This window comes from Podarcis pityusensis (assembly GCF_964106645.2).
Source record: "Podarcis pityusensis genome assembly, chromosome: 2".
Classification (NCBI taxonomy): domain Eukaryota; kingdom Metazoa; phylum Chordata; class Lepidosauria; order Squamata; family Lacertidae; genus Podarcis; species Podarcis pityusensis.
Genome location: NC_138029.1, coordinates 8,178,575 through 8,195,630, shown reverse-complemented (window position 1 = coordinate 8,195,630; position 17,056 = coordinate 8,178,575). Strand labels below are relative to the sequence as shown.

At 43.2% G+C, this 17,056-nt stretch overlaps 1 protein-coding gene and 1 long non-coding RNA gene across 2 annotated transcripts in view; both read right to left on the bottom strand.

Annotated features, from left to right (window-relative positions):
* LOC308471281 overlaps positions 1–17,056 on the bottom strand; it is a 107,951-nt gene that overhangs the window by 49,928 nt on the left and 40,967 nt on the right. The gene's annotated exons all lie outside the window — the stretch shown is intronic.
* The window catches only part of LOC308470919 (keratin, type II cytoskeletal cochleal-like), a 16,985-nt gene continuing 603 nt past the window's right edge, over positions 675–17,056 (bottom strand). Inside the window, exons 2-9 of the mRNA XM_080994618.1 lie at positions 15,377–15,591; positions 12,733–12,793; positions 12,086–12,181; positions 8,603–8,767; positions 6,685–6,810; positions 4,617–4,837; positions 3,558–3,589; positions 675–1,935 (exon numbers count right to left, since the gene is read on the bottom strand). Coding sequence (XP_080850744.1) covers positions 1,604–1,935; positions 3,558–3,589; positions 4,617–4,837; positions 6,685–6,810; positions 8,603–8,767; positions 12,086–12,181; positions 12,733–12,793; positions 15,377–15,591 — 1,248 coding nt within the window. The 3' untranslated portion in view covers positions 675–1,603. The remainder of the gene's footprint in view (positions 1,936–3,557; positions 3,590–4,616; positions 4,838–6,684; positions 6,811–8,602; positions 8,768–12,085; positions 12,182–12,732; positions 12,794–15,376; positions 15,592–17,056) is intronic.

Genomic DNA, 17,056 nt, shown 5'->3' with positions numbered 1-17,056 from the left:
GGGTCGTCTGCCTTGGTGCAGGGGCTTAGTAGGAATTGTGCCATTTGGCTGATTGGCTGGTGCCATTTGGTTTTTGCCTACTACTTAGCAATTCATCACAACTTGTAAGGCTGCGGTTAGGCATTGGTTATAAAAATTGGTGGTGGAGGGGTCAGGATAGGCTGTGCCTGCCCCTCCAATGGTGCTGAAGGGAATTCTGTTAAAGGAATCCTGGGGCTTGCCACGATTTCGTCCAATCCCTGAAATGGGACCAGGGCCGGCAAGCCTTGGGGAGCTGGTTGGGTGAGCGGTGAGGGACTAGTCATAACCAATGTCTAAACAACCATTCACAGATTTTGTATTTTAATAAAGTTGTGGCCAAAATAGTGCCCAAAAACCTAAAACTAAAATTACGTGTGATGTGTGAATTATTTTGAGGGGGTGGCTTGGGGGCCTACACACGCAATACTACGCTGGACGCTCCAATGGTCTAATTAAGAACAAGGCAACTTCATATGCTCCAGCCCTCATCCAGCCTGGGGACTAGTGGCATGACTCAAAAAGACTGAAAAAGGATGTCTGAATTCCAGAGAAAGACCAGTGTGAATTGTGGAAACAGTTTTAGCAGACTGGCAATGTACATAAAACCTGTGGGGGGTTTTTTGGAGGAAAAGAAGACAACGAGAACAGCAGACTTAAAAATGACAGTTGCTCTTTATTCGTCACACAGCCTTGCATGGGTCCATAGCCGTTAGAATCAAGCGTTAGAATTCAGTGTTACAGTTCATAAAACAGCAGCAGCAGAATAAGCAATCACCTTTTCCAATTTTGCTTTCACTTCAAAGAAGGAATCAAATGCGATTTTGCTGTTAAAAAATAAGCTCCGTGCATGTTACAACAGAAGGGTGAGAGCAAGATCTTATCACTGGTGTCTCAAAACTATTTCCTTTTGGCAAGATCTGATGGCAAGGTCTACAGCTTTACACTGTCTCCATTTGAAATTACAAAGAACATGCTTGAACAGGAGAGAGATTTCAGAAAGTGTGTGTGCAGGCTGATTCGTGCTGCCTGTCTACCTGGAAGTTCCCATAAGCTTTGATGTTAGCTGTCTATTAAGCATAGCACTGAAAGCTGTTAATTCAACCAAGAACTTAACTTTAAGTGCAAACTTAAATCCGATTGCCGTCCAAAGGACCTAAGGGTGTATTTAAGGTTAGCCATCTACTACACAAACTTTTCTAAAATGGGATTCCCTTTTTCACACACACCTAGGAGCAATCATGCAATCACTGAACAGTGAGACCCTGTAGCTTAGTAGATAATTTTGAGACCTTTGTTTAAAGAGCTCTATGGATGGCTCACGATTTGTCAGCACAGGAGCTCACTGCGCACTGGCTGCAGCTGATCCCGGTGCAAAAACCTGCGATCCGAGTCAGCAGTGCTGGATCAGGGTGCAAAGGTCTGGATCCATATGGCAGGCAAACTCAAATGGAAAAGGTGACAGTATCAGAGGGGAAGAGCTTTGCTGAGCTATTTACACAGTGGGCTGAAGAGCTTTGATTTGCAGGTGGCAACGCTCATTGCCATTTCAGAAGTGGTGGTGGTAGTGGCCAGTTAACCCTTTTTAATAGACACTTTTCTTGCTCGAAGTGGTTTTTGATACAATTTTCACACTGGAGCTTCCTCCTCCTCCACTTGAGGAGACACGGCCCCCACCAGAACTGTAACTGCTACCACCTCCCATACTGACTCCGCCGCCGTAGCCACTGCCGCCGCCGAAACCACTGCCGCCGCCGAAGCCGCTGCTGCCGCCGAATCCACTTCCACCTCCAACCGCATAGCCGCCGCCGCCTCCTCCGAGTCCGAAACCTCCTCCCATGCCGCCACCGTGTCCTCCTCCTAACGCAAGGCCACTTCCGCCAGCGTAGCCAGAGGTGGTGGTGCTGCTGACCACAGCTGGAAAATATTAACAACGGAAAGTTAAGTTCCTTGTGTCTCTTGGAAAGAGCCATGATTTCAACAGAATCTCTTTGAACCAATGTTTCTCAAACTTGGGTCCCCATCATCCCTAGCTAGCAGGACCAGTGGCCAGGGATGATGGGTCCAAGAACAGCTGGGGACCCCAGTTTGAGAAACACTGCCTTAAGCAAACAAAAACCAGCAGCTCGCTTTTATTTTCAGAAAGGTAACCAATTTATACTAGCTGCTATTCAAATTTTTCAAGCTAAAGTGTCGTCCCGGCTACCATTTGGGATCCCAATATGGATACAAGCATATAATAGTGATTTAGATACGATACACTCAAGTTTCTTGAGACGCATCCTGTTTAGGGAAGTTTTTAATGACTGAAGTTTTAATGTATTTTTAATATTTTGTTGGAAGCCGCCAAGAGTGGCTGGGGAAACCCAGCCAGATAGGTGGGGTATAAATAATAAATTAATTATCATCATCATCATCCTGGGGCTCCCAAATTCAATCAAGTATGAGAAGATGGGTGTAGGACTAAGGATATACATGATGGAATATTGGTTGTGGGCTAGCACTATAAAATACAGGCTGCATTGCTGTTGCCAACCTTTGAGTCTGCTTTCTGACTTATTTAAGAACTCTTAGAAATCCAGATGGTTCCAACTCTTACACAGCAAAATCAGATCTATTGGTATTGACTTGGAACTCTTGTGTAATTCAAGTGAGCAATGTATTTATCGCAATATTCAAATCAGATTAAGGGACATTGAAAAACAAAACATCAAGTCAGCTGTAAATAAAATTTGCTCCCCCAAGTTCTATGGTTTAAATACAACAGATAACAGGGTCACTTATATTTCAAAATTAAGAATTCCAGTCCAATTCAGGGCCTTTATGTTAGCCCAACTGAACTGTTTTCCCCTCAGCTTTTGTCAAGGGCAGATATTTAAACATCCCCAGAAACGACAGACACTGCAGATGTTCTTTGAACGTGCCAGACACAATAGAACACAGTTTTTTCTACTGTCCATTGTACAACCAGCTACGCAAACATGTGCTATTTTGGGTGTCTAACATCACGGCACAAGGAAAATATCAGATTCTATATGTCTGATATTAACTCAGAAGAAACTGCAAGGGTGGCTGAGTTTTTATCAATAGTATCTCATAGAGTGGTGAATGGCACTATTTTGTGGGAAGAAACTCCAGTGAAAATCCTCGTTATTGCATATTTTTAAAGTGCAAGTAGATAAATAGGTTCCGCTCTGGAGGGAAGGTAAACGGCGTTTCCGTGCGCTGCTCTGGTTTCGCCAGAAGCGGCTTAGTCATGCTGGCCACATGACCCGGAAAAACTGTCTGCGGACAAACGCCGGCTCCTTCGGCCAGTAAAGCCAGATGAGCGCCGCAACCCCAGAGTCGTCCATGACTGGACTTAACTGTCAGGGGTCCTTTACCTTTTTCTTACATGGCTGTTTATTTGTATATATTTTAAAATTTTTATATATGGATGTTTTATGATGGCCTATATTTTTAATGCCTAATAAAGGTTTGGCGAAGTAAGTAAGTAAACAAAAACAAGAAGCAAATCCAGAAACAGAGATGGTACTTACAGTAGCTCACATTTCCAGGGCCTTCTGACAACCTGGGAAGATGAAAGGAGGACATAATTGGTATAATTAATTCAGTGGATGCCTCAGCTTGTAGTAAACTAGGTCCCACATTTTAATCTAATCAAGGAGCTATTGTGAAGGTAGAACTCTTGAGTTGTCATCTGTTCCTTAGCCAAGTAAAAGTTGCATATTCACACAGCATTTTTTTTTTAAAAAAAAAAACAACCTGCAAAGAAAAGTCAGCTCAATCTCCTTTTTTGGTCATATTGCTAATTGCTTTAAGAATGCATATATGCATGATTCTGTATGTTTGTTTGTTTGATTGATTATTCATTTATTTGCTTTTCCTCTATTCTAAGCAGCTAAAGATAGGTAATTTAAAGCAAGCAATTATCAGTTTTGTATGTGTGTGTTTTTTTTAACTATAAAAGTAACAATAAAATAGGCAACAGGAGTGCAACCCCCACAATAATCACAGTAAGAGAAAGTCACCCACCAACATTCTCAAAAGACCTTCCCAAAGAGCTACAGTTAAACCAAACAGTGGTTATTGCATATGTAATGATAGGACCAGATGGTCCCTCTGGAAAAGGCAAAGGGAATCTGTGGCTCTTCAGATGTTACTGAACTCCAATTCCCACCCTCCCCAGTTAGTATGATGAATGATCAGGGGTGATGAGAACTACAGTCCAAAAACTTTCAAAGGACCATAGGCTGTTATACTTCCTTGCTGTACTGTAGAAGTATTCTTTTCACATCACATTTCAACAAATACTGAGGGTAGCCCCATACCTTGGCATCTAAACACAACTGCACAAGAACATGATATTGTGGTTGGATTGCCAGGAACCTTACTGGCACCTCAGGCACATCCATCAATACCGTCTTTTAGCTTCAAGGTGTGATTTTTGCCTGGATTTGAGGTGAGTTTGGAATGTTCTCTTTGGGGAAAATTTAAAACGAATTTTGACGGAATCTATTCAAAGGGGAGATGACCGATTGGTTTAGTAAACCATCAAGGGCATTTTTGCTAGAGTATGGTTGCTGCTGCCAGCCTACCTGATTTCCTCTCCTTCTAGCAGCTTCCTGTAGGTGGCGATTTCAATGTCCAGGGCCAGTTTGACGTTCATCAGCTCCTGGTAGTCCTTGAGCTGCCTAGCCAGGTCCTGCTTCGTTCTTTGCAAGGCTTCCTCCAACTCATTCAGTTTATGCCTGGCATCCTTGAGGGCAAGCTCTCCACGGTCCTCAGCCTCAGCAATGGCAGCTTGTAGATTGGCACACTGCACACAAGGAGATTTATTTATTAATGATACTAATAAGAAGCAACTGCAATATCTGGACAGTTTTTGGGACCATCACAAATAAAGAATAATTGTGACTTCAGGACATTTTTTTTTGTGTGGGGGGAGCGCTATCACTATGGTCCAATCTTCCCCCTTCCCTACACCAGGAAAAAAAAAAAGTTTCACCCAGTTAGCGTCTAAAGTTTTTGTTTCTCATGCATCAATCAGGACAAAGCAGAAACAGCGGCTCCAGATATTCCAGCCAATAGCCAACATTGTCTGAGGATTAAAGCAGTGCTCTCAAAGATCTGGATGTTTTCTTTCACCAAATCTGCCAATGGCATTAATGGAATCCATGGAGTGCTTTTCAAATAAAGTTTGACTGCAGCTCCTGGAGAGCACTTCCGGAATGGTTGCTGTGGAAGGATGGGACTTCTGCATGAAAACTGTTACAATGGACGTTTTAGGGGAAATGCTCCTTCCATCGCTTAATGATTCATGAGTAATCCCAGGAAAGTCCAATGGACAATGAATTCTGATGCAAGCCCTGAAATGGCTATGCTCACATGACCCAAGAGGTATGGACACTGCATGCACAATTCATCTCCTACCAAGATACTGGTAAGAAGGTGTAGATATAAAACCATAATAATAACTAGATTGACTCATTGTAGATACATGCTAGGGGCGCATTATCATGCACCCCCGAGCATGTGTGTGGGTTGTTCATTTTGTCCATTTTCTGCAGTGCTGGAAATAACCTACATTTGATGAGGGCAGATCTGTCCCCAAGCAGTGAGGCTGAGTGCAACTTTTTGCATGTAAAAAATATTATGCTTCAGCAGGGCCTCCACTGTACACTGTATTAATTCCCTGCTCCCCACAGGTATGCCTCCATGTGCATACCTGCAGTAATTCCAAAAGCAATGCTCAGATTGTAAGCATTTTCCAGTGTCTATACCCCATGTCTTCTGCGCATTTATATATATTTATATATATTTACATATGGGTTTTTTTGTTTTTGTTTTTTGCTTTGCGGTGCCCATTCCCTAAGAGTGGTTTAAAAGGCAAATGATCAATATAAATAATAATTAGGTTTGCTTTGCTTGGCTTGGCAATAAGGGAAAGATACCAACACACTCCTATTGTGAACTTTGTAGGGTGTGGACTCTTTCAGTACACTGTCTACCTGTGTGGTACCTAGGGAAATGTGGAGGAGGAGATTCCTCCTCACCTTTGCAATGCCTGGGAGATACTGTAAAACAACTAATTTATGGTTTGTTCAACTCTCTTGCATAGACACCCTGTAGCACTTGTGCAATGAGAGCTGTATTATTACCCGTGATATTTATCAGCACCGTGAAACGGACTGATAGTGATGATTAAACCTTTGTTACAAACAGCATCAACAATAGCAACCAACACCATTTCTAAAGCCAGTTTCAGAGGAGGAGGAGAAAGAGCTGGACAAATTAGTACTCCCAGATCCTATTTCCATGCATCTCCTACTGCTTCTGTACCCACTTTGCTTGCCTTTCTTGTTTTGCCACTGCTAGTGCAGCGGAAGCATACCTCCCCATCCTTCCCCTCTCAACTGCACTCTGAGGAAGGGAAGGAGCTTCTTTCTCAGAGCAAGGCATTCTGGAAGAGGTGGCCTGGGAGAGTGCCTGCACTCCCACATTGGGCTCACCTTGGCTAGTGCCCTGTCTTGTGCTTGCCCTGGTATGACCTTGTTGAGGGAGACTTGGTTTGCCCAAAGTGAGTTAGCAGCTACACAATTACTATTCTATGAAACAGAAGCTGCCACTGGTCTGCCCTGCATGCCAAACATAAAAGGATTGTACCTGTTTCTTCACGGCATCAATTTCACTTCGCAGCCTCTGGATCACCCGGTTAAGCTCAGAAATTTCTGTCTTGGTGTTGCGAAGGTCATCACCGTGGCGTCCGGCAGAGACCTGTAGCTCTTCATACTAATATTCAGAGGAAAAGGAGGAAGGATTAGAATCTCATCCATTATATATGGTTGTCACCCCTACAACAGAGCTGGGAAATCAGGTGGGAGTGAGAACTAAATGTAGCCCCAAAGGAGAACCAGATTGAGGGAGGCTGGGACACTGACTTTCAGATGATAGATAAATAAGTGTTGTAAGGTTTCTGTGTGATCAATTGTCATTGCATATGTCTTTTGCTGGGATGTGGGTGGCGCTATGGTCTAAACCACAGAGCCTAAGGCTTGCCGATCAGAAGGTCAGCAGTTCGAATCCCTGCGACAGGGTGAGCTTCCGTTGTTCGGTCCCAGCTCCTGCCCACCTAGCAGTTTGAAAGCACACAGTGCAAGTGCATAAATAGGTACCGTTCCAGCGGGAAGGTAAATGGCATTTCTGTGTGCTGCTCTGGTTCGCCAGAAGTGGCTTAGTCATGCTGGCCACATAACCCAGAAGCTGTCTGCAGACAAATGCTGGCTCCCTTGGCCAGTAAAGCAAGATGAGCGCTGCAACCCCAGAGTCGTCCATGACTGGACCTAACGGTCAAGGGTCCCTTTCCCTTTCCCTTTCCCTATGTCTTTTGCTAACACTTTGAGGCAGCCACAACTGAGACAGGGAATTAGCTAGCAATCTCAGGGTGTTCCATACATCTCTGTCTTGCATCGAATGACACGGTTTTGAAAAGCAAATCTGAGAAGTGAGGGCTCAGCTATTGCTGGAGGCCTGCAGGATCACCAGGCCAGATGTATCTGTCAAGCATTATTTCTGGGTGAAGCTGCATCTATGATAGGGCTGGTGGGTGAACCTCAGCCTGCTTTCTACAAACAGGAGATCTGTTTGCCATCCAGGAGCAGGGCTGGCCAAAGATATTTTGGATCCTGAAGTGGAAAATCGAAATGGTTCTTCTCCTCTTCCAGTTGTTGTTTTTTTTTAAGTTATAATAAAAGAAGTTACTTGCTCCACTTCAACGACACTAAGAATCTGCTGCCTGAGGCAGCTGCCAACTTAATAGTAGGGCTAACTCAACCACAGAGGAAGAAAGCTGCCAAGATTTGCTGCGAGGATTTGCTAAGTTTTATTTGCTAAGCCACTCTTCATTCAGGTCCTCTTTCCATTAATACTTTAGGAATGGAATCTCATTGCCACACCTTTTACTTTGCTCTGCCTAGAAAGTCAAGATCAATTCAAGTTCCTGTTTGCTTTCCGTATCTGTGTTGCAGCAGTTTATAATTCCAGCTATTTATTTCTAGCATGGCTTGCTGAGCAGCAGGACAGCAAAGGGGGCACATTTCCACCCCAATCTCAGCCGTTTCACTCTCTTAACTTTTCACACTTCTTTTAAGTGTTGTGAATACAATCCTTATACACTACACATGTTGCAAATCTTTTGATGTTCCTTAGAGAGTCTGACTTATGTATCCCCTGAGGAAGACCCTTCATATTTGCTTCAAATTTGACTTTAAGTTGAACCCAAGAGTATCTCTGAGTATTTCCAGCTTGCCTGGTCTACACACATCAATGAGTTAGGAGGTAAAATCTGGCTGAGGTAGCAGACCAGGGGTCACCAGTGTGGTGTCCTCTAGATGTTGTGGTCTCCAACTCCCACCATCCCTGATCATTGACCATGCCACTGAGGCTGGTGAGAGTCCAGCAACAGCAACAATGACTATCCCTGTACTGCTTTAGGTTGCAGGTGGATGATGCCATTTTGGAATGTTCCCTTATCAAAAACTTTCTTAGCTTAGAGGTAACTCCTAGGCCTTGAGCTGCCACTCACCTTGCTTTGATACCAGCTTTCAGCCTCAGTTCTGCTCCTGTTGGCAATGTCTTCGTACTGCGCCTTGACTTCAGCAATGATGCTGTTCAGGTCCAGGCTTCTGTTGTTGTCCATTGACAGCACAACAGAGGTATCTGATACCTGCTGCTGCATATTAGCTAGTTCCTGCAAAGATTAAAAAAAAAATGTGTCTGATTGTATGAAGCAATGGAACATGGCAGTTTTGAATGTAGAAAATAACAACCTTCTGTAAATTCTCCAAGCCTGAATTTTTTTTTTTTTTGAAACATGTTCATTTATATTCTGATTTGGCTTCTACTTTTCACCCTCCAATGTTCCCTATGATGGATTTTGTTGCATTCTGGAATCCACTGAAAAAAGCCAATATAAATGTATTTAGGGAGTTGCTTACTTAACATGGTTGTTATCTAGGTAATTGTACTGACTGAGCAAGGAGATCCCCACGTGGAACCCATTTTTTATGTGAATAGCCAGTGCAGAGATATATATGCATCTTCAACCCCTGTTACATTGTGATGCTCATCAAAGCCCAATGAACTAACTGCTTTTTGATTGGCATCCCCAGCCGGTACCACCAATGCTTAAACATAACAAATTGTCTATGATTCAAACTGCATCAGGGCCAAAACATTTTCACATTCTTTCAGATACGGGTGCAAACTGAACAGGACAATGTGCCAGTTCTACTAACACAGTATTATGAAAACAGTCAGGATTCTTCGGTTTTGGCCTCCAAAAAGGAAGCTGTTGATTTGATGATGACCAAAGTGCACATGAAAAACTGAAAACTCTGGAGGATTATTTTTTCCAATGGCATAGTCAGCGAAGGAACAGATATCTGGGGTCCCACTCATCAGAATGTGCAGGAGGATCCCAAACACAAGACTATCTTACACATCACTATCTAGAAGACTCACTCCCAATAACACCATTCAGTCCAGAAAGTCTAAAATTACCAAACTGCATCACTACCCCCACTTTGCTTGAATTTTGAAACTCTGAACTACAGCATGAATGAAATAACTCCGCAGTTAACAAATCTTCCCCTTTCGAGACATAAACCTTACATATATGTTTTGAAAATTGTAGTCTGATCCTCAACTCAGCTATACATTGACACACAGAGAACAGGCAAGATAAGCCAAAGTCCTATTTTTGTTTGTTCTTCCTAAAGGCTAAGAACATAAGAAGAGCCCTGCTGGATCAGGCCCAATTTAAAGGCCCACCTAGTCCAACACCCTGTTTTCACAGTGGCCAACCGGATGCCCGTAGGAAGCCTGCAAAAAGCCCCCGAGTACAACATCACACTTACCACCCATAATTCCCAGAAACTAGTAATAAATAATAATACTGGGGGCAGGGGCATTGCTTTTGTTTGTTACCGTGCTGTGTATTTTTGTGTTTGGTGCTGTGGGTTAAGCCACAGAGCCTAGGACTTGCCGATCAGAAGGTCGGTGGTTCGAATCCCGCAAGGGGGTGAGCTCCTGTTGCTCAGTCCCTGCTCCTGCCAACCTAGCAGTTCGAAAGCATGTCAAAGTGCAAGTAGATAAATAGGTACCGCTCCAGCGAGAAGGTAAACGGCGTTTCTGTGCGCTGCTCTGGTTCGCCAGAAGTGGCTTAGTCATGCTGGCCACATGACCCGGAAGCTGTATGCCGGCTCCCTCGGCCAGTAAAGCGAGATGAGTGCTGCAACCCCAGAGTCGGTCACAACTGGACCTAATGGTCAGGGGTCCCTTTACCTTTATATTGTAAACTGTGATCCTGAGATGAAGGGCAGTATGAAAACTTAATAAAGAAGAATAAAAAGAATGCTCTCCAGAGGCAGGCAACTTCTGACAGTGGAGGTTAAATGGGGATAGAAAAAACTTGTGGTTTTGTATCACCACTGCTGAATTCTAATGTGTGGCTTCACTTATTAGTTTATTATAACCACCATACTCATTATCATCTTTCTTCCCAACTGCTGGGAGCTAAACTCAAATTGCATTGAATAAGCTTCAGTTACAAAAAAAATAAAAAATGTTTCCTAATCAAAGTGATTAATATGACTTGGATCCTGAGCCAAGAGCGGAGGTGGATTTTCCAAGGCTTGCAAGCATCAAGCCCAGACTAGACACTTTCCCCAAGGGAGAAGCGTTATTCAAATACAGCTCCCTGTCTTCTTCCAGTAATAGCTGGAGGAAAGTATTCATACGTTGCACAAGATGTGATAATTGATGCCAGTAAGTCTCTGCTCGCTTTAAAACCTATTCAAATGCATCAGCAAAGGTAGGTGGGGACAAAAAAATAATAATCCCCAAAACCTCCTTGAGAAATGTAACGTTCCCAGCGGAAAATGCAACATGAAATTTTCCACAGTGGAGTATCTAAATGAGTGATGCATTTATACATGCTTCAACAAACCCATGTGATTTGCATGTCTCAGGAGTTCCTCCCATACCCTCCTTTTGCTTTTCCATTAGCATTTTGCTTTTTAGATGGCCCTCTTTATGTTGTGTAAAGAGGTAAAGTTAACTTAGAATGGTTTTGTTGCTGTTGTTGAAAGGGACATGTATTTTCAAGATGAAGGTCCTAATCGGAATTTATTCTCCCTCTAAAATGTTCTATATATATATATATATAAAGGTAAAGGTACCCCTGCCCGTACGGGCCAGTCTTGCCAGACTCTAGGGTTGTGCGCTCATCTCACTCTAGAGGCCGGGGGCCAGCGCTGTCCGCAGACACTTCCGGGTCACGTGGCCAGCATGACAAGCTGCATCTGGCGAGCCAGCACAGCACACGGAACGCCGTTTACCTTCCCGCTGGTAAGCGGTCCCTATTTATCTACTTGCACCCGGGGGTGCTTTCGAACTGCTAGGTTGGCAGGCGCTGGGACCGAACGACGGGAGTGCACCCCGCCGCGGGGATTCGAACCGCCGACCATGCGATCGGCAAGTCCTAGGCGCTGAGGTTTTACCCACAGCGCCACCCGCGTCCCACTATATATATATATAAATATATATATATAAAGGTATATATATATATACCTTCGTTTGCCTGAACTATAATAAAACATGCCTCTACACACACACACACACACACACACACACACACACACACAGTTTGAAAACGTGTATGTTTCCAGAGAACTTTTCTGTAATTCCAGCTTTCCAATATAGTTCCTGCCTACTTGAGGATGCATACAAATTAGAGAAGCCAGGATTCTGCTTTAAGTTCCCAGCACCTACTGGGCTCAGTGCTTCTATGTTTTCTGGAGGGAGGATAGCACATGTCTTGCATGCAGAAGGTCCCCAGTTCAGTTCCTGGTATCTCCAACTGGCAGGGCTTGGAAAGGCACCTGGCAGAGATAATGCCAGTTGGAGTAGCAAGTATTGGACAAGGTGCTGCAATGGCTTGGACTGGCTAGGATGTTCATTTCAATTCTAAAGTGAAATTTTCAGGTGCCTAAGGGAGGACGCTTACCATTTCAAACAGGTTTTTCAGGAACAGAATTTCATCATTCAGAGAATCTGCTTTGCTACCGAGCTCAATCTTGTTCATATAGGCACCATCAACATCCTGCAAAAAACATGAGAAACGTCAGTAAATTTTGGGGTGTGGGGAGAATTAGAGCTATTTAGAAGGACCATCTTTTGAAACAATGCAGGAAATCAGGCAGGTTTTGTTTAATCTCATGAAGAATCCAATATTGCAGACATTGAATGTCGCCCCTCCATTTAAAAAAAAACCTTAAGGACAACATGGGCATTGAGCAGTTGTTAAAGGCCACAGCAGAATAGCATTATTAAATGTAGAAACTGTCTAAGATCTGTCACTATCAACCTCTGCAGCTGAAGACTCTTTGGTACTATGCTATATCAAAGATCTGTCAACCAAGCCTGGCAGTTGTGTGCTAGAAGAGAACCAATGCTTTGACTCAGCACAGAGCAGCTGGTCATTGTTCAGGACCAGGGATGGTGAACTTGTGGCCCTCCAGATGTTGTTGGAATCCAACTCCCTCCAGTTCCAGCCAATGGCCAAGGATGTTGACTACAACATGTGGAGAACCATAGGTTTCCTGTCCTTGCACCATGTTACTTAAGATATTGTAATGATAAAATAAAATGTACCTTCTTCAGCACCACGAATTCATTCTCTGCACCGGTACGCTTGTTGATTTCATCTTCATATCTGTTGGGGCAACAGAGAGCAAAGGTAGCACCAGTACTTTTCAGGATGAGAACCTAGCATAGCTAGCAGAAAGAACGCATGAGGAGGTCAAGAGCAACCCATTCTATTCAGAGTTCACACTTCGCCAAGGCATTTGGTTCAAAGTGATTGGCTGCCAAATTATCTCCTTGAAGCTCAACACAACCAGGTTGTTAACCCTTGCAGAAGCACCATCTGCACAGTGCATGGGCTTCTCCTTGGAGGACTTGCAGAGCATGTTGATAGATTACCAGGATCATGCTTTTAATGGCCAGCTGCAATTGTCTCCCGGTGGCCTCTCTCATGCTTTTCTTATTGTGCTCTTATCTACACTACTGCAGAGAGCTAGTGGAAGAAATGTGTGTCTGCAATGAATGTGTTACATTCAGGCTGTCAGGATCCACCCTCCTCCTTTAACTGCTAGATACACATTGACCCTTCTTGCTGGATGGATTAGCAACATCATTTAAATGTCAAGCCAAATATGAAAACAGAAAATTCTGCATGCATTTTAAGGGAAAGCATGCGCTATAGATTTAAGTTGGTTTAGCAATCCTCCCACAGGGAAACCCGGGAACTGTAGTTCAATGTGCAGGAGTAGACAAGTATGACAGTACTCAATTCTCTGAGCAATTTCAACCCACAATACTATACGGGAGAAGCCATTATTGGTAGACTAGCATGAAATAGATGTTTTTGCAGCATAGGTAAGCTGTCTTGCTACTTGCTCCACCCAGTTACACGGGGGGGGGGGTGAATTAGTCAAATTCTGTTCTAAAGGTTCCTCATTTTTCCAATCTTAAATACAGTATTCCATATCTTCCACAGCAATTTGCATTAAAAAGAATCGTCATGAAAATTTGTATGCACTTTAAAGCACATTTTAACAAACACATTTTTGTATTCAGTTTTAACGTACACCTTTTAGCCAGAAACTTTCCAGAATATAATGCATCTTTGTATGCTATTTTCAGGAATACTTCTGTCATTATGCACATTTCTCCCTAATACATGCATAGTTTGGTAGAAAACTGCATTGTGAAATTCAGAGAAGTGCAAAATTTGACAGACGGCTGTGTTTCAGTTTGCATGTTGGTTCTAGAAGTGTGAATTAAGCAGGTTTCCCATGCAAATGCAAGAATGTCTCAACCCTCCCGAGTTCTGGCTGGGCTAGACTACTTAGGAGATACAAAGCGATTTGTTCTACAGATGCTTTTCTGAGGAGGCACATATTCCCTCCTTAAGCAATACTGAAAGGCTGTTTCATGCACCTTACATGTTTTTGGCATACATCTAATTTTCCCCTTTAGAAATGCTTTTAAAAATTGCAATATGTGAAGAAAACAGCCACATGTCTGGAAACACGTGTCTCATATCACTGAGAGCCAGGGATTGGCTGGTGACCCCAGCTGAGCATATATACCGACTAGCTCCCATTAAATTTGTAAAATGGCTTTGAAAGGCAGTAGATGCCCCTGCTGTAAGAAACGACCTCTGTGCCATGGCATCAATGATGTAATGCTAATTCACTGTACAGTTTAATGGAATCTCTGATTGCTTAACTAGGTGTGGCAAGAGGAACTGTGGTTATGTGTTAGAGGCATCCCTTTTATGAAACTTCATGACTTAGGGCCAAGTGAACCCTTTTGCTGGGCAGGGTGGAGCTCACTTCAACAAGAGAAAGGCAGGAAGGATTTGCATCTCACAGGTTCATCCTTAGAAAGCTCTGCTGACGGATCTTTGGTAATTTAGTTTGCCTTCCAGCAAAAGGGTTTCAAAAAGGGAATTTTTTTGGTATAGATAGAGAAATTATTCTTACCACCATTTCATCTATCTCCTTTTTGCCTCGTCAGTCATTTTGAGCAATTTGATGGAGAGGAACTGCCAACAGAGTATTAGGCAGCAATTCTAGCCATGTTTACTCAGAAGTAATTCCTACTGAATTCAGTGGATTTATGGCTAGGTAAATGGGAGTTGGGAATGCAGCCTTAGCTTCACCCATGAATTCTGCCAAGCCTTAGCCGACAAAAGTTTATACAGATTCAAGAACAGTTGTTTCGTTAAAGAAAAGGAAGCATGCGAAAATAACTTACAGAGCCACATAATACTCAGTCAACCTGAATAAATATGTTCATGATGTACAGTAAGCGCACCCTGGCACTTCTATTTGGATCCTTTCAAGGAAGGTAAAGTTTAGTTCGCCAAGACTCCCAGAAAGAGAAGGAGTGACTTTGTTTGCCACAAAACAGGTTACTCCAGATCAAAGGACGCAGTGGATGTGCACAGGGATTTTCACCAGTGTATTTTCACCAGTGTTAGATATTTTGGGACCAATAGAAGGTGCTAGCCTATAAGAGCATTCAGATTCTTACCATATCTAAGGCTGCAGCCCTATCCACACTTACTTGGGAGTTAGACCCATTGAACTTAATGGGATCAACTTCAGGGTTAACATATGCATATGCCTGGGCCAAACCCCTAGCAGTAAATGTTACCCTTATCTCTCTGTATGGAGGTTAGACGGAGTATTCCTATTTATGTGAATTGGAACAGACAGGTTCTTACTTGTTCTTGTAGTCTTCCACCATGTCTTGCATGTTCCTCAGTTCTGAGTCCAGTCTTCCCCGTTCATTCAAAATAGAATCAAGCTGCCTCCTGAGGTTGTTGATATAAGTCTCAAACATGGGTTCAATTCTGTTTTGTCGAACAGTTGTCCCCTGCTGTTGTAAGAGGTCCCATTTGGTTTCAAGGACTTTATTTTGCTGTTCCAGGAAACGGACCTGCAAGATGGAATGGTAAAGGCATTGGTGGTGCTGTATATAGGCAATCCACAAATCTGCTGGACAGAAAGGGATGAGCTGTCCAGTGAGACAGATGGAGATAATAAGTGAAGACCCACGCTTGTTCAATGAAGATGTTGCCTTAACCCCTTAGTCCTTGTCTCCCAGCTGAAACAGAGCCTAAATGCACCTTCTCACATCTGTCCCTTCTTCTCCTCTCCTCTCCCCATTTGTCTCTTTCATCTCAGTGTTTAAGTTTAGATGGTAAGCTTCTTTGGCCAGGGAGCTATCTTTTGCTTATATTGCTCCCTAATGTGCCAGAATGGTACAACAGAGAACAGAAGGAATTATGAGGGATAAAAAGGAGAAAGAGCAAGGAGAGGAAAAGGGGTCAAGAAAATCAGGTTAGATTGGTGAAAACTGGCAGGAATGACCTGCAACCTCTGCTTAGACACTTTGCTACTACTACCAGATTCTCAGCAAGCACACACTAATATCAACCAACCAATCAAGAGTCACTCCAAAGAACATAGACCTAGAATCATTAGGGAGGAGTTGATGCTCCGAGTAATCTTAAAAATTGTGTACTTTTTATATGCATATTTATTGGCATGCCTTTAAATAATAATAATATTGATAATATTATTAATAATAATAGGGCGTTAGATTTCCTTTATCACATTTAGATCTTGTTATACACCCGAGAAACTCTGACCAGCTGCACTCTAACATCAATGACACCACACTGCCATCTTGCAAAAGAGATTTGTCACTTTGATCTAAGTATTAACAGAACCATACATGGAGATCATGCTCAGCTCCAACAACTGAGGAGCTGACTGTGAAACGGATGCCAAAAGCGAGCCTCTGTGACAGAGGGTTTAGAAGCAATCAAAGGCTTCCAGAGTTAGACTACTTCACTCATTCTGCATTTTTCCTCTACTGGTTTTGGAGACTAGAGATGCCCAGCTTCTCCATGACTGGGGACCTCTCTATTTTCCTTGGAGAGGGTTTTTTTCACTCAGCCAGCCTCTGCACAGACAGTATGCCAGGAAATGACGTGGCCATCCCAGCCATTAACAATGAATCTACTCAACAATTGCATGCACACAATGTCTCTAGAAATTGGAATGCTTAATCACTCTTAAACATACTCCTACTTATAACGCAGCCTCATGGAACAGCAACCTTTTTCTTTTTCTTTTGCAGGTTTTAGATCTGAGACAAGGAATCAGTAGCCCTTCGTTTTGCTGTTAGACTGCCACTTCCATCAACCCTGGCCATTGGCCATTCTGGCTGAGGCTGATGGGATTTGGAGTCCAACAAAGCCTAGAGGCTAACACATTGACTACCCCTGGTCTAGACCATCTTAAAGAGCCATTGTGGTGTTGGCCAGATTTGGTGACAAGTCACCTGCAACTTAGTGCCTTGGTGGTTAAGAATGAACACGAAGGTATTAATTCTG